This window comes from Malurus melanocephalus, unplaced genomic scaffold (genome assembly GCF_030028575.1).
Source record: "Malurus melanocephalus ecotype Western Australia unplaced genomic scaffold, MMel_1.1 scaffold_622, whole genome shotgun sequence".
Taxonomy (NCBI): Eukaryota; Metazoa; Chordata; class Aves; order Passeriformes; family Maluridae; genus Malurus; species Malurus melanocephalus.
Genome location: NW_026623854.1, coordinates 257576 through 280283, shown reverse-complemented (window position 1 = coordinate 280283; position 22708 = coordinate 257576). Strand labels below are relative to the sequence as shown.

At 58.7% G+C, this 22708-nt stretch overlaps 1 protein-coding gene across 2 annotated transcripts in view; it reads right to left on the bottom strand.

The window, feature by feature from the left end:
* Positions 1 to 1420: 1420 nt before the first annotated feature.
* Positions 1421 to 22708, bottom strand: part of PIK3R5 (phosphoinositide-3-kinase regulatory subunit 5) — a 55516-nt gene continuing 34228 nt past the window's right edge. Inside the window, exons 3-19 of one of the 2 annotated variants that reach the window (XM_057383304.1) lie at positions 19840 to 19940; positions 18258 to 18326; positions 17394 to 17532; positions 14781 to 14850; positions 13603 to 13777; positions 12938 to 13091; positions 12430 to 12513; positions 10641 to 11406; positions 10421 to 10571; positions 10185 to 10310; positions 9830 to 9955; positions 8994 to 9087; positions 7731 to 7807; positions 6549 to 6642; positions 5184 to 5266; positions 4883 to 4995; positions 1421 to 3557 (exon numbers count right to left, since the gene is read on the bottom strand). In XM_057383304.1, coding sequence (XP_057239287.1) covers positions 3416 to 3557; positions 4883 to 4995; positions 5184 to 5266; positions 6549 to 6642; positions 7731 to 7807; positions 8994 to 9087; positions 9830 to 9955; positions 10185 to 10310; positions 10421 to 10571; positions 10641 to 11406; positions 12430 to 12513; positions 12938 to 13091; positions 13603 to 13777; positions 14781 to 14850; positions 17394 to 17532; positions 18258 to 18326; positions 19840 to 19940 — 2564 coding nt within the window. In that variant the 3' untranslated portion in view covers positions 1421 to 3415. The remainder of the gene's footprint in view (positions 3558 to 4882; positions 4996 to 5183; positions 5267 to 6548; positions 6643 to 7730; positions 7808 to 8993; positions 9088 to 9829; positions 9956 to 10184; positions 10311 to 10420; positions 10572 to 10640; positions 11407 to 12429; positions 12514 to 12937; positions 13092 to 13602; positions 13778 to 14780; positions 14851 to 17393; positions 17533 to 18257; positions 18327 to 19839; positions 19941 to 22708) is intronic. The other variant, XM_057383305.1, reaches the window with a different exon arrangement.

Here is a 22708-nt window from a genome sequence, read left to right as displayed (position 1 = left end):
TTCCAGAACAAAGTCCTGCCTTRGATTTTAAATACCACCTTCCTCTTTCCATTTATCTTTAGAAAAGGGAATAACAGACAGAGGGGAATTTGGGGTTTAGGRCTTTTGTTGTTGTTGAGAACAAACAGGAGCAGATTATCATTCCAGCTTGGAAAATACGGTATTTTCCTTATTTGCCTTTTCAAAAGACATTTTTTGTTTAGTTAAAACCCACATTTTGTAAACCTTTAATTACAGTAGTATAAAAACAGAGCTAATACATACTGAAGGGCTGGTAACAGACATTCTCACCTGCGTTTGGAGTCGTTGGAGCTGAAATTATTTTTCCCACATTATTTGATCATGACCTGCTCGCCCTCACTCCTCCCATGGGAGCCTGTCTCCTTGGATCCCCCCAGGAGGAGAAGGTGACACTTGGGACAGTGGAATGTCCCCAAGTGTGATCTCATATTCCAGGGCACTTTCAGCCCCAGCTGCCAATCCACATCCCCAAAGGCACAGAAGGGATTTTCCACTCAGGACTCCCCCAGCTGCAGACCCTGAGCAGGAACCCTTCACCCCAGGGCTCTGCTGTCCCCTGGTCCCTGGAACCCCCAGAAAGGAAGGGAAGGCACAGATCTCACCTTGCACACACCATCTCTGCTCRTTCCTCTTCTCCTTAATCCAGCACAAAACCCATTTGGGATTTCCAACACCCAAACCTGCATTTTGTTCCCAGAGCAGCAGCAGCAGCTCCATCAACCCCCAGAGGGCTCCATGCTGTGACCTCTGGGACAGAGCTGGTGACAAAAATGACTTTCTGAGCCTTTTCCTGCTCCCAGGTGGAGATGTGGAGCCTCCTCCTGTGCCTCCCCCCCCACCCAGGAATTCCTTGCCCCAAACATCGCACTGGTACTGGAAATAAATCAACTTTTAATATTTTACAATTACTTTAAAAGTTCTCTGCACAGTATTTTACAGATCAGCACAGACTTTACACCRATTTGCTGAGGCTACACAAATGTACAAAAACCACCCCAAAGAACCCCAGAATTCTTTCATTTCCAGAAAGCATCAGAGGCCAAAACCTTCTCCAGGATTATGAATCCTTGGAGCTGGTGTTTGGTTTTCTTTATGGGATGGAAATTCTCCAGGATGATCCCAGAGAGATTTATCTCCTAATTTTATCCAGGCTGTATCTAGCCATGGATATCAAGATCCAAAAGAGCAAAGTTTGATAGGATAAGGTGCTGTTTTAARGACCTGAACAAAAATAACCAACAGCCAAATTCCAGCCCTACTGGAGGGACCACAATACAAACCTGTCTGGGAAAGGAGAAGTCAGTGAGAAAACCTGGTCCAGCTCCATGGGAAAAGCCACTAAAAATCTGATCCCTGGAGCCTGTAGGGCTTAAAATGGTGATGGAAAGAGGTGCCCAAGCATCCTGTAAGGAGAGGCAGCCCAGCAGGGTCTGGCAGTGCCAGGGGTCCCTGCCAAGCACAGACACTGCTGCAGGCACCTGGGAAAGGTGGGCACTCCTGGGGCTGCCATGAAGCCAGGGAAGGTGGATCCTTGCTGGGACACCTGGCTGGCCCTGCTCCCTGGTGGGGACAGAGCCCCTGCTCGTGTCACCCCACGAGGGGCTGTCCTTGGGTGCCCAGGGCGGCTCCAGCCAGGGATGGTGGATGTGGGTGGGAGGAGGGAGCACACAGGGCTCAGCAGCACCGGCACATCTCGGATTTCCTCACCGGGAGAGGCTTAACCCGGAGCTGCTGAGGGCACCAGGGGCACCTTGGGGACAGTAGTGATCACCCCTGGGCCCAAGCGAGGCTGTCCCCAGCAATGGGCACCGGGAGCAGAACGTGCCCAGCAGCCAGGAGCACTCAGGGCACAGGAGGGATCCCCAACACTCCAGGAGGGATGTGGGGCCGTCCAGCAGACAAACCTGACCCCATTCCTCTGAGACAGACGGAGCTCCCGGAGGCTCGGACCCTTTCCCTGGCAGATGTAACCTCCAGTGACACTGCTGCTGTGCCACCAGCCCTTGGGGACAATGCCAGGAGCTCACCAGGCCCTGTGTCCTGGAGGATCGAGGGACTCCCTGAACTGACCCCACTGTGGGTGAGCCCTGCAGCCCCCAGCAGTGCCAGGGGGCCCTTCCAGACACATCCAGGGAACACAGAACCTTGGGATCRAGCTCCTTGGAGCCTGCAGCAGGCAAGGAGCTTTTGTGCCTGCTACAATCCCCCAAAAACCCCCAGAAACAGCCTGAGGCTTTCCCAGTCTTATTTCTTTGCTCATGGGGTCAGGCCACCCCTAAATACCCTCCAGTATTGCACTTTGTGTACCAACAGCCTTGCAGAGGGAAGGAGCAGGCTGGAATGTCTCTGTGGGGAGAGGATCCCAAATCCTGCTGTCACTTGCAGCTGTCACTCGGTGGCTTCGCTGCTGGCTCCTCCTCCAGCAAATGTCACTGCTCAGGTGAGCTGAAGGTGATCCTGGTGCTTCCCTCCTTGCTGGGAGCTCAGCATGGCTCCTGATGGATTTCCAGCAGCTCCTGAGGGTCCAGCTCTGGCACACCGTGCTGGGAGCAGGATACCAGACCAGGGGCTGGGCAGGGAATACAGCTCAATGCTGGAATCCTGCAGGAATTAGGAATTCCTCTGCTGGATGTACAGAAATCTCACAGGAATTGGGAATTCCTCTGCTGGATGTACAGAAATCTCACAGGCATTGGGAATTCCTCTGCTGGATGTACAGAAATCTCACAGGAATTGGGAATTCCTCCCTTGATGTGCAGGAAACACACGGACCCATGACCAGCTGTCCTTGCCCTGGGATGACCCCTTTTCCTCCATTCCCTGGGACACACCCAACCCAGGTGAGGGATCCCTGCTCCCCCGCAGGACACTCGACCTCCAGGACTGAAAGGAAGCCTTGTGGAACCTGTTCCCATCCCAAAACATGKCCTGAGCATCCTCAGCCTGTCACAGGTGAAATGACACCGGGACATGGGCTGGGTGATCTGCAGCTCCCAGGCACTGATGGACATCTGGCACCACTCAGCCGAGGGTTTTCCTTTTCCCAAATATCCCCCATGAACTCCCCCTTTCCCCCAGACCCACTCACACCATTTTCTGGCASGGAATGTCCCTGTCCTTGCCCTACCCTCCCCACCCAGGTGTTGGCAGCTGCTGATCCCAGTGGGAATATCCAGGAACCCCTTTACCCCCCTGGCTGAGGAACCCCAGGAAGCACCAGAGCTCAGTGATCCCATTCCCCAAGGATGGAGCAGGAACAGCTCAGCCATACACCCACACCACAGTGACCCTGGGGCTGCACGGGCTCTGGGACAGGCAGGGCTGGGTGTCCTCATCCTTYTGCTGAGCCTGGACTGGTGTGGGAYGGWGCCTGCCCTGCAGGGACGCGGCTCCTCTAGGGCACAGCCCCGCTGAAGGTGGCGATGGGCAAACACAGCAGGGAATGGAACTCAGAGGGGTCCTGGGCTGGCACAGGGGACCCTCCCAGGGCCAGCGGGTCACTGTCCCTGGGCTTGTAGCACACGGAGATCTCACACCTGGAACAAAAGGAAAACAACCCCTGAGTGAGGCGTGGGCTGAGAACCTCAGGGGCAGCAGGAATGGGGCTGCGACCCAGTGGGAATGGGAATGGGAATGGGAATGAGGCTGCAAACCCAACGGGAATGGGGCTGCAACCCAGAGGGAATGGGAATGGGGCTGCAAACCCAATGGGAATGGGGCTGCAACCCAGAGAGACTGGGAATGGGAATGAGGCTGCAAACACAGTGGGAATGGGAATGGGGCTGCAAACCCACCAGGAATGGGAATGGAAATGGGGCTGCAAACACAGTGGGAATGGGAATGGGGCTGCAACCCCACGGGAATGGGAATGGGGCTGCAAACCCAGAGAGAATAGGGCTGCAAACCCAGTAGAAATGGGAATGGAGTTACAAACCAGTGGGAGTGGGAATGGGAATGGGGCTGCAAACCCAGTGTGAATGGGGCTGCAAACCCAGCGGGAATGGGAATGGGGCTGCAAACCCAGCAAGAATCATCCCAATGTTTACCAGGACTGGAGTCTGAGCACTGAGAATTCAGGACTTTCACCTGGCTCAGAATGAGACCTTTGGAAGCATCACCCACCCAGAAATCACTCATTTGCACAAATTCATTCGGGAAATTGAGAACTTCTGCATCCCCCAAGTTTTGGGAAGAGGGAAGGAGCTCCTTGAGCATTTCATGAACTCTGCCAATTCCGAGTTTCATAATTAAACACTTCTCTTTGGGGTTATTCAGGATATAAGAGCCCAAACATTTTCCTATTGGMGGCAGCACAACCTTGCAGAGTTCTCCATCTGAGCATGGAATTACAATGTTTGTACATTTGTAAACCCTGCAGTTTGATCTCTTGTGCTCATGGAAATTCTGTCCCCTGGGGAGCCAGTTTGGTGCCCTGTGGCCACCACTGATCGAGGAACAGTGCAGTGAACAAAGCCCCGACCCTCCCATGGAGATCATGGGTTCCCTCTGCAATGGGGCTGCCAAAGGAGGGGACAGGCCAAGGGAGGGGACAGGCCAAGGGAGGTTTAGAACATGAAGGCTCTTCCAACACCTCCTTTATCTCCCACAACTTCTGGCTCATGACTGCTCTTGCTGGAAGAGGAGTCTGGGGTTGACCGGGGACCACCCTTCAGATTGTGGCCTTCATGGGGATAACTCCTGCTGGATCTGAGCAGGGCCATCCACCCCAGCTGAGCTCAGAGCTCGGGGCTGTCACCCAGCTGGGGCGGGGGGCACAGATCCCCACGGGGTCAGGACCCCATTCCCACCCCCAGGACACGTCAGAATGTGCCATACCAGCAGCTCCGGCTGCACTTCCCACCTGGTGACACTCTGCAGGATCTTCTGCTCATCCTGGTCCAGGCACACGGCGAAGGAGGACTGGACCCCGATGATCTGGGCCTTGTCCACTTTGATCTGGGAYACGCTGATCTGCTGAGGGGAAGGGCTGCAGTGAGGGAGCTGTTGGCTCAGCATTCCTGGGGCTGGGACGGGGAGCTGGGGCAGGACTGGGGCCAGCAGGACAAGGATCCCCCAGGAGCTGCTCTCCCCAGTCCTGCTCCCCCCGGGCTGGGCCAGGCCACCCCATCTCACCCAAAGTCAAAGCTTTGCTTTGGAGTTACCTGATTGAAGCTTTTCTTGGATTTGGAGTTCTGCCTCTTGACCACCTCAGTCATGGTTAAATTGAGACATTCTGTCTTTGAGGCTGCAACAGAAGGGAACCGCCGTGACCTGGGGCTCTGCTGGGAACCCGAGCAGTCCCTGCACCTCTCGAAGTGTCCCAGAACCGGGGGGCTTCAGCAGGACCCCACTGCTGGGGAGGCAGCGCAGCTTCAGCTTCCCTTCCCTCTTGCTCAATACACGGAAAGCACCGGGGACACAGAAATGTCCCCTGGAACCCCTCCCAGCTGCTCTCCAAACACAGCTGGAGAGAACATTCAACCACCCGAGGCTGCCAACAGGGAGAACCCAGAGCCTGTCCGTGTCAGGAATGTCTGACTGTCCCGAGCCCACCTGGAGCTGCCTGCTCATGCCTGGAATTACAGTGACATCCTGCGGTCAGACTGCTGAACGGGAAAGCAGCAGAGCTAAGCCCGGGGAGCAGAGCCAAGCCCGGGGAGCAGATCTCTCTTGGAAAAAAGGAGATTCAGGGAGAGGCTTCTCCCAGAAAGGAGCTGAGGACACCCTTGAGCTAGAGCAGAAACCCCCAACTCAACAAACTGAGGAGGTGAGAAGCCAGTTCCTGGTGTTTTTGGAGTTGGCTGCATGGCTCCGTGGATGGGGCAAGGACAGGAGGGACAGCGCAGAGCTCCATGAGGGCTGCAGGGGATGTCTCCTGTGTGGTACAACACACATTCCCTGATTATTCTGCTGACAGATGCCTGCCAGGCACATAAGGAAAGGGGAAATAAAYCCCCTCAGAACTGTGTGTGTCTGMTGGCCAAACCAGCARSTCTTAAACAAAACCAAACCAAAGAYACAYACRGACCAAGAGCCTTGGTGCTTTTCAAAGGCTCAAAGCTCCATTAATTGGCAACCTGATTAGGAAAAAGGCTTYTGAGCCAAGGCAGGGGGCTGGAGGCTGTGTCTAAGCATAGCAAGGGAGCCAGGCTGAGGGACAGCTTGGGAAGGGCCAGCTCAGAGCTGCCTGTGAGGCCAGGCTGCTGTGGGTGCAGGATGGGCACCTCGGTCCTGCTTCATCCAACTGCTCCCCCACTGTTCCTCCTCAGAACACAGGGGGTGTTCTGGACAGCAGCACTCTCCAGTGACCACCCTGYTGTTTGGGCCATCCCAAATGGATGATTCCAGCTGGAAACTTCAGGACAGGGGGACACCACACATCCTTTGTCACTGGTGTGGAGCTGAGGACAGCCCAAGACTGGAGCCCACCCCAGGAAACATGGGGCACCCCCCCATGGGTCCCCAGCACTCCCACCTGCCCAACCAGGCACCCTCCCACCCTTCCTGGGCACAGCCCCGGCACCCACCGAGCTCCTCGTGCCTCCTGCAGGCCTTGCTGAGGTTGACGGATGTGCAGACCTTCTCCACATCGTTCCAGTGGCTCCTGCCACTGGCAGCTGTCTGCAGGGAGCAGGGCAGGGAAGCACAGAACCTTTCAGCTTGGAAAAGAACTTCAAGGCCAAGTCCAGCCCCAAACCTAACCCTGCCAAGTCCTTAAGCAGCACATTTACATCTCTGAAGTACCCCAGGGATGGGGACTCTAGCACTGCCCTGGGCAGCTGTGCCAGGGCTGGACAGCCCTTCTGGGGAAGAAACATTCCCAATATCCAATCCAAACCTGCCCTGGCCCAGCCTGAGGCCRTTCCCTCTCCTCCTGTCCCTGTTCCCTGGAGCAGAGCCCGACCCCCCCGGCTGTCCCCTCCTGTCAGGGAGTTGTGCAGAGCCACAAGGTCCCCCCGGAGCCTCCTTTGCTCCAGGCTGAGCCCCTTTCCAGCTCCCTCAGCCTCTCCTGGGGCTCCAGACCCTTCCCCAGCTCYGTTCCCTGCCYTGGACACGCTCCAGCCYCTCCATGTCCTTCTGGTCAGGAGGGGCCCAGAGCTGGACACRGGGCTGGAGGTGCCCYRGYRGTGCCAGCTCAGGGGATGGGCACTGCCCCAGGGCTGTGGCCACAGGGACAGCCCAGGTGCCSCWGGCCTCTTGCCCACCTGAGCACCMCTGGGCTCATGTCCAGCMCTGGCACAGCACCCCAGGGTGTCCCTCCAAAAGCTTCCAGCCCCCTGTGTCCCAACCCTGGAATTCCATGTGACCACAGCTGGCCCACCCCAGGCTGGGGCTGCTCCCACCTGCATTTACTGGAGCTGCACACCCAGGTTTGAGTGGGCATTAAAGGTTATTGCACCTTGGATTCACAAAGAGTCACCCAGGCAAACCCAAAATAACCCCAGAGGAACCAACAGACAGGAACAGGAGCAGTGCTGTGCCCAGCATTTGACTCCTGCCTGGAAGGAAAGTGCCAGGTGGCTGCACACTCCCTGCTTTACTGGGCTGGACAGCAGTGGAAATGCACCCCAAATTAACCACTAATTAGCCAATTAGCTGAGTTTGGCTTTGATTTGGGCCCCTCTGGCAGACTTTGAGCCCCCAGGGGAGATCTGCCTGCCCAGCCTAGTGGTTGGAGCTCCTGGTGCCTGTGAATGCCCAGCTCTCACCTTGCTGTATGCAATCTGTAGTGTCAGTGGGATTGCTTCCCTGTCTCCATCTATTCCCAGCCTTTTGCTGCCTGGGCCTGCAGGGAACAAGGAACAAATGTCACACAGGGGCTTTTACCCCCACCCTGCCCAGGCTGCTGAGCCAGCAGCATACCCAGTACCTACAGAAAGGGGAAAAAAGGCTTTCTGAGCACAGCTGTGGAGCAAAATGGAAAAAAAGGAAAAGGTGGCTTAAAAGCTGCAGAAAACAGAGAATCCAGAGAGGAATTGCAACACAAAACCATGCTGCAGAAATGAAAGCGGCTCTGGATAAGCCGGTGCAGAGGGGTCAGAGCTCCAGGGACAGCACGGAGCAATAAAGGCCAGAGCACTCTCCCTGCTCCTGTTTGCTCAGGCAGATTTCTAAATTAGCCTTGAAATCCTGTGCCTGACACTTCCTAACTGGTTTTATCCCCCTGGATATTTTTTTGCTGCTGTGAAGTGGTGCCAGAAAACCCAAAGGGTCAGGACTGGCGGTGTAAGGTTGGAAGGAAGAGCTCCTTGCCCCAGCCTGATTTTGGGGGAGAGGGTAGGGACACATCACGGGGGTATTTTGTGGGCTCTGTTTAGAAGGACAAGCAGAGATGACACAGAAGCAGTTGGTTAAAGCCATGAACGTGTTCAGGTGCAGTGCTGGGGGCTGGCCAGGAGGTGTCTGTGTGAGCTGCACTCAGAGCATCCTGTCCTGGTACCCAGGAGGACTGCAGCCATGTGCTACTGCTGCTGCTTCTTTCTTCTTAATATTATTAATTTTATAAATCCATAATTCTAATTTCACAATTATAAATTATAATATACRCTTTTATAAATTCATAACATGAAAGTACATGAAATTACATGCAGGGAGGCTCTGAACACACACACAAACCTGGCTTTGCCCAGCAAACTGAGGGAATGGAAGAAGGGATTTGATAAAGGACACTTTTGGACAAAGCACAATGAGAAGGCAGCAATAAGAAAGGCTAAAGAGCTGCATTTGGCCAGGTGGTGATGAGAGACTGGAAATGGCCTTGAAGGTGTTTTATACTGAATCCATCCCGTAGCTCAAACAATCAGGCACTGCCAGGGCTCCTCTCCTGAGGGGAATGTAAAACAGGGATGTTTGGTTCCCAAACCAGTGCAGAGCTGTCCGGATCCTCACTCAGCCGGGCTCAGACACCTCCTGCAGCCCAGGCTCCCCAGCCCCTCCCAGGCCTGGTTTCAGCCCCTGCAGCAGCTACAGACCTGAGGCCTTGATGGCCCTTGTGGCTGCTGAGTGCCCCAGCTCCAGCGAGTGGATGAACACCTCGGTCCTCTTCTCTCCCCCGATGAAGGTGAGCTGCCAGGGGACAACAGGGGACATGGGGGGGTGAGGGGACACAGCTCTGCCAGGCTGCCTTCCCCCCTCTCACTGCTTCCCACAGGAAATGGGGAAAAAACCATTTTGGAGAATCTTTCCATGTTTTCAAAACACCTTTCAGCAGCTRCCTYGGGTGACACYTGCCTTTAGCTGGACTCCAGAGTGYTTGAACAGACCACCCAAAACAACCCCTGCCCCTCATTTGCACCAAAACTGCCCACTGGGAAAAAGCCCACAAGGAGCCAAGAGCAGGGTCTGGGAATGGCTTTGGGAGCACAAATCCCTGCAAGAGCAGGAGCTCTGCTCAGCACAGCCCTGCAGCAACTGCTCCTGAGCCATGGCCCCAAAGCAGGGGTTTGCAGCCCCAAATTCAACCTTCCCCACCAGCACCCAGCAGGRTRGGGRGAACTTGCCTCGTGGAGGGACTCGGTTTGGGAAGCACAGCTCTGGAGAGATGGGATGTGAAACACCTGACAGCCCTGGCAGGCACTGCCTTGTGCCACGGGGAAAGGCAGAGGATGGAAAACCRCTCGTGGGATTGGCTGGCACAACATGCTGAGCCAGGAGCATCAGCCAGGGCACCACAGCCACCCAGGGGAYGAGAGGGGACGGAGCCCTGCCTGGCAGCACGGGGTGGCTGTGCCACACCCCAGCACCTCACAGGCCAGCCCTGGCCGGGGGCACTGGGGCCGAGACAGGCTGGGCCCAGCCCCCTGCCCACCTGGGTCTGGTAGAGCTGCAGCAGCACGGGGCGCGCGGCGAAGCGGCAGTAGTACAGGATCATGTCCGCCAGGATGGGCAGCTGCTCCTGGCACTCCTGCTGGGGCTCAGCCTCCGCCTTGGCACACTGCAGGGGCACAATGGGGCAGAAATGTGATGGGGCAGGTGGCACCTCCAGCYCAGCCCAGCCCATCCCACCCCACCGGGGGCAGAAAGCCTCCTGCTGACCCCCAGGAGCCCCATGTSCACCCTGTGTCCGTGCAGAGGGTGGTGCCCTGTGCTCAGCAGGTTCTCCCCACAGCTCCCACCTCCCCGGGGAAGGGGCACACCCGACCCTGCCCGTGGCACCCACACACCTGGCACAGCACGGCCATGGGCAGCTTCATCAGCCCCAGGACRTTGCGCTCGTACCAGGGGTCCAGCAGGCCGATGTAGTGCGAGATGTCGTTGGTGCTGCTCTCCATCCCGGCCACGGAGAGCTCCTGAAACCGGACACCCGGGTCACCCCGAGGCTCCCCTCAGCCTGCCYCACCTCCCTCAGCACCCCGGAGCAGGCAGAGCCCCGGTGACACGGCCGGGAGGGGACACGGACCTGTGCCCGGGGCGGGGTGTCCCCCGGGGACGGCGAGGGGTGCTGATGCATCTGCGGGGTGGATGGAGCCCCGCAGCTCCTCTTGACCGGCACGTAGAARAACTGCAGCCTGAAGTACCGTGTGAGCGTGGGGCAGGAGCTCTCCTTGAGCCTGGGGGACAGCAGGGGCTGAGCGGCGGTGCCGGCGGGAAGGCCCCGCGCCCAGCCCGACCCGCCTCACCTGAGGTCGCTGTAGGCCCGCGCCACCTTGCCCGAGATGCGGTCCGAGCCGAACACCACCACCCGCAGCGTGCCCACCTTGGCGTCCTCGTCGTAGCTGAGGCAGGGGCGGCGGGGCAGCCCCAGGGGCCGGGGGGCGAGCGGCGCGGGCCCGTGCTGGCCCGGGCCGTGCTGCGGCAGCGAGAGCGCGCGGCGGGAGCGCGCGGGGACGCGCGGCTGCGCCGGGGACGCGCACAGGCTCTCGGCGCGCCGCAGCGGCAGCGAGAGCGAGCAGGGCCCCGGGCAGTCGCGCAGCTCCCGCCGCAGCACCAGCTGGCTCTTGCTCTTGAACAGCTTGTAGAGCCTGTTGGTCAGCGACTGCCGGTGCCGGGGGTGCTCCTTGGCCGCCCTCGGCTCCGTCCTGCCCGCCGTGTCCAGCGAGCTCTCGTCGCTGTCCTCGGCGTAGCCGCTGTCCATGCAGTCCTTCAGGCTGGACACGAACGACTTCAGGGACTTCCTGGAGACCCCGCTCAGCTCCGAGATGGAGTCCTTGGAGGAGCCGAAGAGGGACATCCGTGAGGCCTTGGAGCCCTCCTCGGACAGYGCCGAGTACACCGAGTCACTGGAGATGGCGCAGAGCGGGGACAGCAGCGAGTCCCGCTCGGGGGAGCCTCCGTCCGTCTCCACGTCCTCATCCTCCTCCTCTTCCTCCTCGTCCTCCTCCTCATTCTCCGAGGCTGAGGGCTCAGCGACGCTGCACTCCTTGCTGAGGACATCGCTGAGGATGTCTGAAAGCAGCCGGAGGAGAAGGTGTTGGCCACGGGCTCCAGGAGAGCCACGGCAAACGGGGTGACCCCAGACACCCCCAGCACTCCTCGTGGCCAGAGCTCTGCTCCATCCTGYACAACTTCCAGCAAGGAGCTGGAAACCTCCTCCTGAATGCTGCTGGATTTCCATAAAAGGCTCATTTGCAAAGCAAAGCCAAATGTGTTTCTGTCCCTGAGGTCAAAATGCAGACACCAATTAGGCTTTTGCTTCCTTCCTGCCCAGCTTTCAGCACACCTTCATCTCTGATGCAGGTTTAACCCTAGGGCAGGAGCAAAGCCATCTTTGGCTGATCAAACCCAAAGTGACCCAGCCTGGCTCCATCTGAGCTGGATTTCACTGCAAAGCCTGGCCYAGAGCTCTGCTCCCGCTTGCTGGGCCAGCAGGGAAGSAACACMGAGCCCTCCCAGGAACAGCCAAGGYTCTTCCAGGAATGGGGAAGCAGCAGAGACCAGCTCSCCACGAGGGGAAGTTGCAACTTCTYCAAAACTGCTGGRCCAGCCCTTTTGAGGGGAGAGGAGCTGCCACATCACACAGGTTCTGACCCCACAAAGGTCCAGCTTTCAGTGGGGTCAGGCTTTCCCAGCAATAATTATTTCCAGGTCATGAGCAAGGTTTGCTCCTGGCAGAGGAGCATCCCCATGGGGTCAGGGACAGCAGAACCCTTCCAGCTCCAGGCAAGGCTCAGCTTTGCCCAGCACAACCAGCCCTGCGTCATTTGTGTCTGGAAACAAGGAGCTTTAAGGTCACCAGTGTCCTGTGCCCTCTGCTCAGATGTGGGCTTTGCTTGGGATCACAGCACCCGAGCTGACAGCCACATCCTGTCCCACCCAGGGGACACCGGCACCCTCTGGGCCACCTCTGCCTGCAGCAGCYGTTTGTCACCAGCTCTGTCACACTGCCAGGGATGTGGCAGCCCCAGCCAGGCCAAAGGCTGCTCAGCCCCCCCGGGGGGCTCCCTGCGAGGTCCAGGACCCCAGACTCACCGAAGTTGTCCTGGTCCCAGCTGTAGGTGTAGCAGCGGGTGGGGGGGATGGGGATGGGGTGCARCTTGCGGGGCTGGGCCTCGCCTGTGGATAGAGGAGGGACAGCAGACTGTTTGTGGGGCACCCCAGGGTGACCCCTGCCAGCTCTCCTGGCCTGGGTGGTGCCACCCGCCCCCTGCACATTTAGGAGAGGCCAGGACAAGCTGAACCCCAATGCTGCTGTCCTTAGCCMAAGCAGTCACCTGCTGTTGGGACAAGGGGACATTTCACACTTCTATGAGCCACCAGATGTCACAGCCACCATCAGACTTTTCATCTCACCCCCAAAAGCTGGACAATTCATTTTGTTGCTGTTTTAATGAAAACCTTTCTGGCTCATGGTGTGGTTATTAAACAGGGCCTGGGTCGGTGTGTTTTTATCGCAGTTGTTGTGCTCTGCAAAACCCCTCCCCTCTGTGCTGCTGGTGGCAGGAAGCCCTGGGGAGGAGCGGGGTGCGGGGACTGTCACCTGTGATGGCAGGAAAGGCGGCGGCACCGGCGAGATCCCGCAGCACCGCCTGGAGCCGCTCCCGGGCCAGCGTGGGGTCGCTGCTGGCGGCTGCTGCCTCCTGCGCATCGGCAGCGCTGGCGTAGAGCTCCGACAGCTCCTGCAGGGGCTTGGACTGCGGGAGAGCCGGGGAGACACTCAGGGAACCACCCCAGAGCCACCACATCCACACACTGGGCTCTGGGCAGGGTCATTAATGGTGTGACTCTACCCCCTCCACTACCCCCACCCCCTTCAAATGCCCCCAAACTTTTCAAATGGAAATAAAAGTGGGTTTGAAAACACCCAAGGGGTTTTCCTCATTATTTTTTGCCTCTCCCCCAAGTGTTTCTCTRGTCAAACACTTGCTGCTTTTCAAATCTGGGGGYCCTTCCTCTCTCCACTTCAGGATGRGAAAGGAGTGACAGGGTCAAAGGGGAGTGAGCCCCCTGCACACACCTCACAAAAMACTTCAGGTCTCACATTTAACCTGAGAAGGGCAAGATGTGTATTTTTCCTACAAGAAGCATTACCAAAACCCTTTTCCTTTGCTAACCAAGTCCCATTTTGGGTAGGTAGGGAATCCAGCAGCCACTGCACGGAGCTGCTCCCAGTGGCACCCCAGGGCAGGGGCTGCTCCAGCCCACCTTGAGGAGGGGCCGCAGCCTGTCCAGGTCACAGCGGGTGCCGAAGGTGGCCTGGAAGAGGTGCTCGAGGAGCAGCACCAGCGTGGAGTGCTGCGGGGGCTCGCTGGAGCTCAGCTTCTCGGCGATGGACAGGAACTCGCTCTGCACCTCCGAGCGGTTCAGCAGCAGCACCGTCCTGAGCACAGGGGACAGGGACACTGTCAGGCCAGGGCACCCAGCCCCAGACAGGGCTCCGGCCCAGCAGCCATTTGGCCTTCCTGGACACRAGAGTGACACCGAAACACCTCCCTCCTGAAGGTACAGCTTGGAGGAGAAGCTTTAAGCACGAGAGCCACATCCTTCAGCTGCATTTTTGCTCTGGAGCACAACAGGAAAATCCACAGGCSCTGAATTCCCAACCCTGCAGCCCAGAGGGCTTGTGCTCCATTCCTGGATGACAGCACTCATCAGGTGTCCACTGAAAAAACTGCCTCTGAATTAAAGATGGGCCTGGCTCGAGAAAGCTCAGGCATGAGCTTTCAACAAGCCCAGAGTTCAGGAACTGGACCTGACAATCCTTGTGGGTGAGGGTATTCCAGGATTCTGTGATTTATGCCCGGTTTTCAGGGGGTTTGTGGAAATGCAGTAACTCCCCTGCTGCTGCTGGGTGGGATATGGTGCAGATCCAGGGCTGGGTGGATGAGGGGACAGGCCAGGAGAGCRGGACATGGGAAGGAGTGTCCCCAGGGTGGAGATGTCCCCAGGGTGGCACAGATCACCCAGCCTCGTGTCCCTATTTCCAAACGAGGACGGCAGGGGCAGCTTCAGCCCTTAAACAAGGGGCAGAGTCTGACTGCGCAGGGCTGCCTCATTGCTCACTGCCCTGGGGCTAGGATGGACTCAATTCTGACCTGCTTCGGGGCGGGGGCTCCCAAAATCAGGGATCACAGCGAACTCCAGCTGTTCTCCAGCGTATGCTGGGATCAGCAGCTCCAGGGAAGGACACTTTGCCTTCCCCAGCCAGGCAGGGTCACAGGCAAGGGGAGCCCCCAGAACCGCTCCCASAGCCCTGGAAATGCCACAGCTGCTGTCCTCGTCCCTTCCCAGAGCTCAGCCCGGCTCTCCAGCCCTTGTCCCCAGCCCTRGGAGATGCTGCAGCAGTGCCAGCCCGTGGGGATGGCCCAGATGGGCACACTCACACTGTGGAGCTCTGGTAGTTCTTGACAGGCAGCCCCTGCTCCGTCCTCACCAGCCGCTGGAAGGTGATCCCTGGGGAGAGGGGAGGAGTGAGGCACTGAGCCCCTGCAGGCTCTGCTCAGCAGCCCTGGGCTGGCTGTGCCTCCGGGCACCCCTGAGATGGCACAGCCCAGCCTGGGGGCGATAGAAGCACCCAAAATCCTTGTGGGGACAAGGCACAGCCACCGTGTGAGGAGAGCCTGGGGGRAAAGGGTGAACACCCAGAGTGATGGGAAATCACTCCCAGGATGGGCCAGAAGTGCTTCAGCCCGGTCCTTCCTGCCCCACTGCTCCCAGGGGACAGGAATTCCATGGATTCACCAACTTGTCCCGTTTGCTGTGTCCCCTCCCCCTGTCACAGAGGGCCAGCAAGTCACTGCCACCTCCCCCTGCCGGGATGGAGCCAGGCTGGTCCCAGCAGGGGAGAGGCTTCCACACCCTGTGCCTCCCTGGGACTGTCCCCAGGGCACTGGGTGACATCAGCTGGATCTGGACTGGGTGCCAACAGCAAAGCCCTGTCACCCCAATCACAGGACAGGGCAARCCTTATGGCATCAGCAGGATCCAGCACCCTGATCCCTGCAGGCAGACACATCCCACCCAGCTCAGCACCCAGGGGGGCTCACCCTGACCCACACAGGTCACCTGCAGTGGTCCCTCCTGCAGAGGCATCAGCCCCCAGGGGCAGATCAAAGCCCTTGCATTCCTGCAAACACAGACAGCAGCTCGTTCCCAGTTAATCTTCACCCTCAGCTCAGTAAAGAGCTTTCGTCTCAGTCCCCAGCGGGTCACGGGGCCCTGCAGCAAACTCACAACAGCTGGGAAGGTCCTGGCAGCTGAGCTGAGGGGAGACAGCCTGGCTGGGTCGGGAGGGGCCACCCCGAGGGGCAGCACCGGGATCCCTAAACCTGGCACTGGGATCCCCAAACCTGGCACCCGGATTCCCAAACCCAGCACCAGGATTCCCAAACCCAGCACTGGGATTCCCAAATTCCCAAACCCAGCACTGGGATTCCCAAACCTGGCAGCCAACGCCTCTCACAGGCCCCTTTGGCAGGGTGAGTAAATCCCCCGTGCTTGGGAGGGGCGAAGCTTTGGGATCACAGTCCCCACTCACCCTGCCTGTGCCCTGGGGATGGCACAAGAGCGGGRTGCTGCAGCCCCCACCCAGCACTGCCAGCAAGGGGTGTGCAGAGCACAGCCCTGACCATGGCACAGCCATCAATGGCCCCACAAGTGTCCCCATATCCCTATGACCCTGCTGAGCTGGACATAGCCAGACCCTGCCTGGTGGCCRTGGCCATTTGTGCTGGGGTACAGCAGCCACTCCAGAGCTCTTCCTGCACAGGGTTGGGTTTTTCCATCTTTTTGTTCCTTTCTTCCCATCTCCAAACTCCCATCTCAGAGCAATTGCTGCCCTGACACAAACCCTGCAACTCATCCCCACAGGGTTCCCCAAAGCAGCTGCCCCATTTGGGGGGTGGGGAACACCCCCAACCTCAGCCCCAACCCCACCCCCCTCCCCGGCCTCCTCAGCCCTGCTCAGCGCTGCTCTTGCTGCCACGGCCCTGCACAGGATTAAATAGGGGCTGCAATGTGCTCTGTGTGATAACAGCTCTTCAAAAGCCCCCAAAGGCAGGGGGATTAGGGAAAAAGGCTTTGAGGAATAATTGGAAGAGCTGCTCCACTGGGAACAACAGGACATCTACGAGGAATCCTTAATTAGGGGCAGCACTGGGGCTGCCCGGGGATGTGCCCAGAGCTGGGTCACAAGGAGGGTCTGGGCTGTGAAGAACAATCCAGGGAGCCCCTGAGCCCTATGGAAAGCTCCATGGAAGAGCAGGCTTGAGGCTCCAGCCACCCCGATGCCCGTGAATGGCCCCACTGTTGTCCCCCATTGCTCCACTGAGCACCTTGGACAAAGGGCAGGCTGGGGGAGCGGCCACACGCACTGTGCTGGGGAAAAGACCCTCAGACTGAAACCCAGCCAGGAAATCCTCACCCATGGGGCTGATTCCCTCTGACCGGGGGCTGGGACACCCCGGAATGCTCCCTGCACAGGAGGCACCCACCACAACCCCCAGTCAGCCCTGCTCCTGCAGAGGAGTCCAACCCACCCTGTGCTGGACCACCCGGGAATACCACCCTGAGGGAGGAGGGAGGGCAGAGGTCCTGACCCCTGGAAAAACTGAGCTTTGGGATGCCCTGGGAGGGCACTGTGCTCACAGGAGTCAGGGGGCACTGGGGAAGGAGGCAGGAGCAGCAGGGGACACACCCCAGGGCAGGGGGGTTTGGGGCTGGCACACCCCGGGGCAGGGCAGGGCAGGAGGATTTGGGTGCTGCCTGGCACACCATAGGACAGGGGGTTTGGGGCTGGCACACCCCGGGGCAGGGCAGGGCAAGGCAGGAGGATTTGGGTGCTGGGATACCATTGGACAGGGGGTTTGGGGGTTGGCACACCCCCGGGGCAGAGGGGTTGGGGACTGGCACACCCCCGGGGCAGAGGGGTTGGGGACTGGCACACCCCGGGGCAGGCCTGGGGTGTCTGGGGCTGGCATTAAGGCAGAAGCCCTCACCAGGCGCCTTGAGCTCGTTGCTGATGAAGGTGAGCAGCTCCCGGAAGGTGTCACAGTAGGGCACGGGCCACGTCAGGAAGCTGTGGTACACCCTGGCAGCTTGCAGCAGCAGCTCGGAGCCGGGGGGGAGGTGAGGAGCCTGCGGGGACGGGGATGAGGTTAGAAAGGAGCAAAAATCCCGAGTGCGGTGTGGAAACTGCAGGGGTTCGGCTGGAGTGGGAGGAGGATGCAACCAAACCTTCCCCCGGTACCACCCCATCCCTGCAAAGGATCCCCACAGCTCCTCCCCAAGGAACTCCTCCCCAACCTCCCCAGATGGGGCTCACGTGCCCAAACCTAAGCATGAACTCGTTTTGGAGTCCCACGGGGCTGGACAGATGAATTTCATACAGCCCCTGTCAGGCAGGATCTGGCAGCAATGATTTCCTCAGGATAATGATGCATTGTGCTGGTAATAATAATAATAATAATAATAATAATAAAAAAATAAAAAAAGGGTTTCCTGGGAAGGCTCTGCTCCTTTTCATTCACATCACCCGAGTATTTTGCCCAAGTATAAAGGGCAATGAAAACAATTCTCCTTCATTGTCCATCTCCTTTTCTGATCAGCCCAGCCTTAAAAAAAAACAGCTTCAAACCGCTGAGGCTCATGTGCTTTGTCTCTCAGATGGAGCAGTGGTTGCTTGATCCTGATCTCTATGGATCCACACAGAATCTTTCTTTTTGTGATGGATTGATGGATGATGGATTGATGGATGATGGATGATGGATTGATGAAAGCAGCCTGGGATATTCCTGCCCAAGCCACCCCGATTTTGGTGTGTGCCCCAGGGCTGGGCTCACTGCAGTGGCCTCAGCACTTACATAAAGCACGGCCGAGTAGAAGAGCAGGGCCAGGGGTGTCACCAGGTCGTAGTCACAGCTCTCCTGCACCTGTGGGGACAGCCCGAGGGAACAGGGATGAGCTGTGGGACGGGAGCACCGCCCTAAAACATCCCTGCAGCTCCCAGCCCGCACCATCCCATCAGCACACCAGAGAGATTCCCTCATCTCCATGGGAAAACCACCCCGGGGGGAGATCCAGGGATGGGATCTGGGGATGGGATCCAGGGGATGGGATCCAGGGGTGGGATCCAGGGGATGGAATTCCAGCCATTTTCCTTTTTCCCTTTTCCAGGGAATAGCCAGCAGAACTCTCTCACTCGAGAGGCTTGAGGAGGCTCTTGCAGAGCATCTCCCYTTCGAGTGCAGCACAAACTGCAGCAAAGCCTTCCCTAAACCCACCAGGAGCACCCAGAGCAATAGCAGCCATTAAAAAAAGATATAAATTCATAACCTTGGCTGCTCCCAGCCCCACAGCCTCTTTCCCATAAAATGGAATTTCCCCCCTCACACGAATCCCAGCACTGGGATTTAGAGAACACATTCCCATTTCCTGCCACATCAGGGGATTCCTCCAGGGCCTTYCCAGCCGCAGCCTGGGGTGACCCTGCTTGACCAGCGACACCTCGAGCTCCCCTGGCATGTGATGGGACCATGGCAAGTCCATCTGATGGTCCCTGCTGCTCTTTTGTCCCCTCACCATGACCTCCCTGTCACCTGCCAGGCCGCTGTGCAGTGCAAGTCCTGCCCATGGGCCCCAGCACCCCAACCCTGCAGAAAACCCGAGCAGAGCTTCCACCAAAAACAACAGGAAAATTCCATCTGCTTTGCTTTGGGGCAGCAGCTCCAGGGACATGGCCAGGGGAAGGCTGAGGGAGGCTGGAGGGTCTGCACAGCCCTGCCTGGGGCTGAGCAGCGCTTTGGGGGATCAAACCCATCCCTGGGGACCAAACCCATCCCTGGGGACCAAAACCCATCCCTGGGGACCAAAACCCACCCCTGGGGATCAAACCCATCCCTGGGAACCAAAACCCCACCCCTGGGGATCAAACCCCACCCCTGGGGACCAAAACCCCATTCCTGGGACCAAAACCCCATCCCTGGGACCAAACCCATCCCTGGGGACCAAAGCCCCACCCCTGGGGATCAAACCACACCCCTGGGGATCAAAGCCATCCCTGGGGATCAAACCCCATCCATGGGGACCAAACCCCATCCCCTGGGGACCAAAACCCCAACCCCTGGGGACCAAAACCATCCCCTGGGGACCAAAACCCCATCCCCTGGGGACCAAAACCCCATCCCCTGGGGACCAAAACCATCCCCTGGGGACCAAAACCCATTCCTGGAGATAAAACGCCCTCCCTGGGGAGCTGCAGGGCTGCCCAAAGAAGGGACACGGGCTTTTCCCTGTGGGACACAAAGCACCACTCCCACCACAGTTCTGGACCTGCTGACCCAGCACCACCAAACCCCCACCAAGCTCTGCCAAACCCCATTTGGAACTCGCCAAGGAGCCGCCAATATCTCCGAGCCTACAGCCACCCTGCCAGCCCCAGCTCACCTCTTTGGTCTTGCCCAGGATCTTCTCCACTAGGATGAGGTAGTTCCCAGCGTCCCGGCTCACCAGCTCCTGCAGGCTCCAGCAGTTCAGGCACAGCCCAGCTGTGGGGACACAGTGCCACTGGCACCCCAAGGCCCATGGGCACCCCAGCCCTGCTGGCAGCCCGGGCCCTGCAGGCACCTCCAGCCCCATGGGCACCTCCAGCCCCACTGGCACCCCCTGCCCCACTGGCACCCCCAGCCCCATGGGCACCTCCAGCCCCACTGGCACCCCCTGCCCTGTGGGCACTTCCAGCCCTGTGGGCACCCCCCGCCCCACTGGCACCCCCAGCCCCACTCAGGAAGGTCACAGGGGGATGACCAACAGGAAGGGGTCAAGGGGAAGGCATTGACCACAGGTATCAGATCAGGGCAGAAGAACAAACCTCCCACCCTGCCTGGAGCCAGATCCAACCCCAAACACCGGTGCCCATCTCAGCAGCACCACGGGAGAGCACCTGAGCAGCTCCACGTGCCCATCACACCCGGCTGGGCTGGGGACCTCTGCCCCAGTGCCAGGGCASTGTCCGAGGTGCCAGCAGTGCCAGGTGCATGCAGAGCCCAAAGGGATGCACCTGGCAAGGGTAGGACCCCCCCTTCCTCCTGCCCCAGCACAGAAACCCCCGCAGTGAACCCTCCCGGTGTTATCCCAGCTCTAAACTCTCTCAAATGCTGCCCAACGCAGCCCCCTGGCAGGCAGGCACCAACCCCCTCCAGCTGCATCTTCCTCAGCCCCGGAGATGCCCCAAGGCAGCAGCACCAGCATCGCTGCCCACACTCGATCCAGCTCTCAGCACCCTCCAGTTCTCATTAATGCATCAAAACCCGACCAAAAGATTAGCAACGAGAGGGGAATTGCCACGCAAAGGGATGGAGGGTGGCCCAGCCCCAGCCCCTTCCCCAAACACCTGCCCTGGCTGCCGGGACCCGCTCGGTGACAATGGCCAAGGTGTTTCCCGAGGCCCCGGCTCTCCGGGGCGGCCGGGACCAGCCCGCAGCTGCTCCTGGAGGAAACGCTCCGTGCGAACGCTGCCAGGAGCCTCCGTTCACCCGGCCCCGCGTCCCGGGACAGGCGGAGCTCGCCGGTATCCACAGCCCGAGGAGGGAGCGGCTCCTCCCGCCAGAGACCCGGGAACCACCACAGCCCCGCGGGGAAAATAACGGGAACTTCAAGCGAACAGCCTCAAGAACACCTGGGAAGGGTCGATGTCAGGGGGATTTCAAACAGACAACCTCACAAACAGCCGGGAAGGGTCCGTGTCGGGGGATTTCAAACAAACAGACTCACAAACAGCCGGGAAGGGTCCGTGTCGGGGGATTTTAAACAAACAGACTCACGACCAGCCGGGTACACCCCCGCCCTGCCGATCCCTTGCGGTGGGTGGGTGTTTCCATGAGCAGCGTGCAGTGCAGAGCGCACCCAGCCCAGGGCACAGCTCGGGGGCACGGGGGCTCTGCCGTGGCAAGGCAAACGCAGCATTTCTCCCTGCAGAAAAGGGGCTGAAGATCCCAGAGGACAAACAGGGATGCAGCTGGGCTTCACTCATATTAATGGGGCACAGGACATGAACAGCTATCCAGGTGTGCTGGCTGTCACTCTGGAGCCAGGAAGGGACACTGCCAGGAGCTGGCAGGGGACAGGGCTCCTCACACAGCCACAGGTCACACTGCCTATTCCTCAAGGGCCTTTTGCAGCTGCAGAGCTTACAGATCCACCAAACACACCGAAATCCACCTGAGCACCTTTCCACTCCAGCCAGGTGCTAAGGAAGGGGGATTTGAACCCGTGCAGGATCTGCCACAGCCCAGGGCACAAAGCCAAGGCTGAGGCTGCACAGCCACCCTTGTCCCCAGCAAGGACAGGCTTTGCWCAGTGGGACGCTGCTCCTGAGGCTCTGTGCCAGGCCTGCAGCTGACTCAGCAGGGAAAGCCCCTCTGCTGCCACACAACTTTCTACTTTCTATGATTCAGCATTTCCCAGCAGAAAAAGATCCCTCTGGGAAGTCTCCAGGCAGCTCAGACGCACTCACTGTTCATTGCAAATGCAATTCTGAATTTGCCTCTGCTCTGCTGTAGCCCACCAAGATCCTGGCATGTTTTCAGTGAGGGATCAGCCACAGCAATCCGGACATTCAGGGATGCTCCACCTTTCCCCTGAGCCATGTCCACCTGACAGCATGGTGCCACAAAGCCAGGGGATGACTCTAGCAGATCCCAAATAAATCAGTGTTGTCCCCAAGGGCTGCATCCTGCAGGGAAAGCCCCAGCAGCTGGGAGGGAGCCAGGGAAGAACTGGCTCAGCAGAAGTGACCAGAGCTGCCACGGGCTTTGCTGATCTCATCAAGAAGCTGCAGGACTTGTGGTGCCTCGAAAAACCCATCCTGCTCCAGCTGGGAGAGGATTTATCTCAGAACCCCTTCCAGTGYCCACAGGGGCTGGAGAAGAGCAGGAGAAAGACCTTGGATATGAGAATGGGGTGACAGGACAGGGGGAAGCTGAAGAAAGACAGATTTAAATGGGATATTGGGAAGGACAGAGTGGGCTTGAAGCAGTCTGAGTCTCCCTCACATGGAAAAATCCATCTCCTGAAATGATCTTCTGAAATGATCTCCTGATGCTCCGAGGGCTGGAGCCCCTCTGCTCTGGAGCCAGCCTGGGACAGCTGAGGGTGCTCAGTCTGGGAAAGAGAAGGCCCCAGGGAGAGCTCAGAGCTCCTTCCAGGGCTTAAAKGGGCTCCAGGGGAGCTGGAGAGGGACTGGGGACAAGGGATGGAGGGACAGGACACAGGGAATGGCTTCCCACTGCCAGAGTTCAGGGATGGATGGGATATT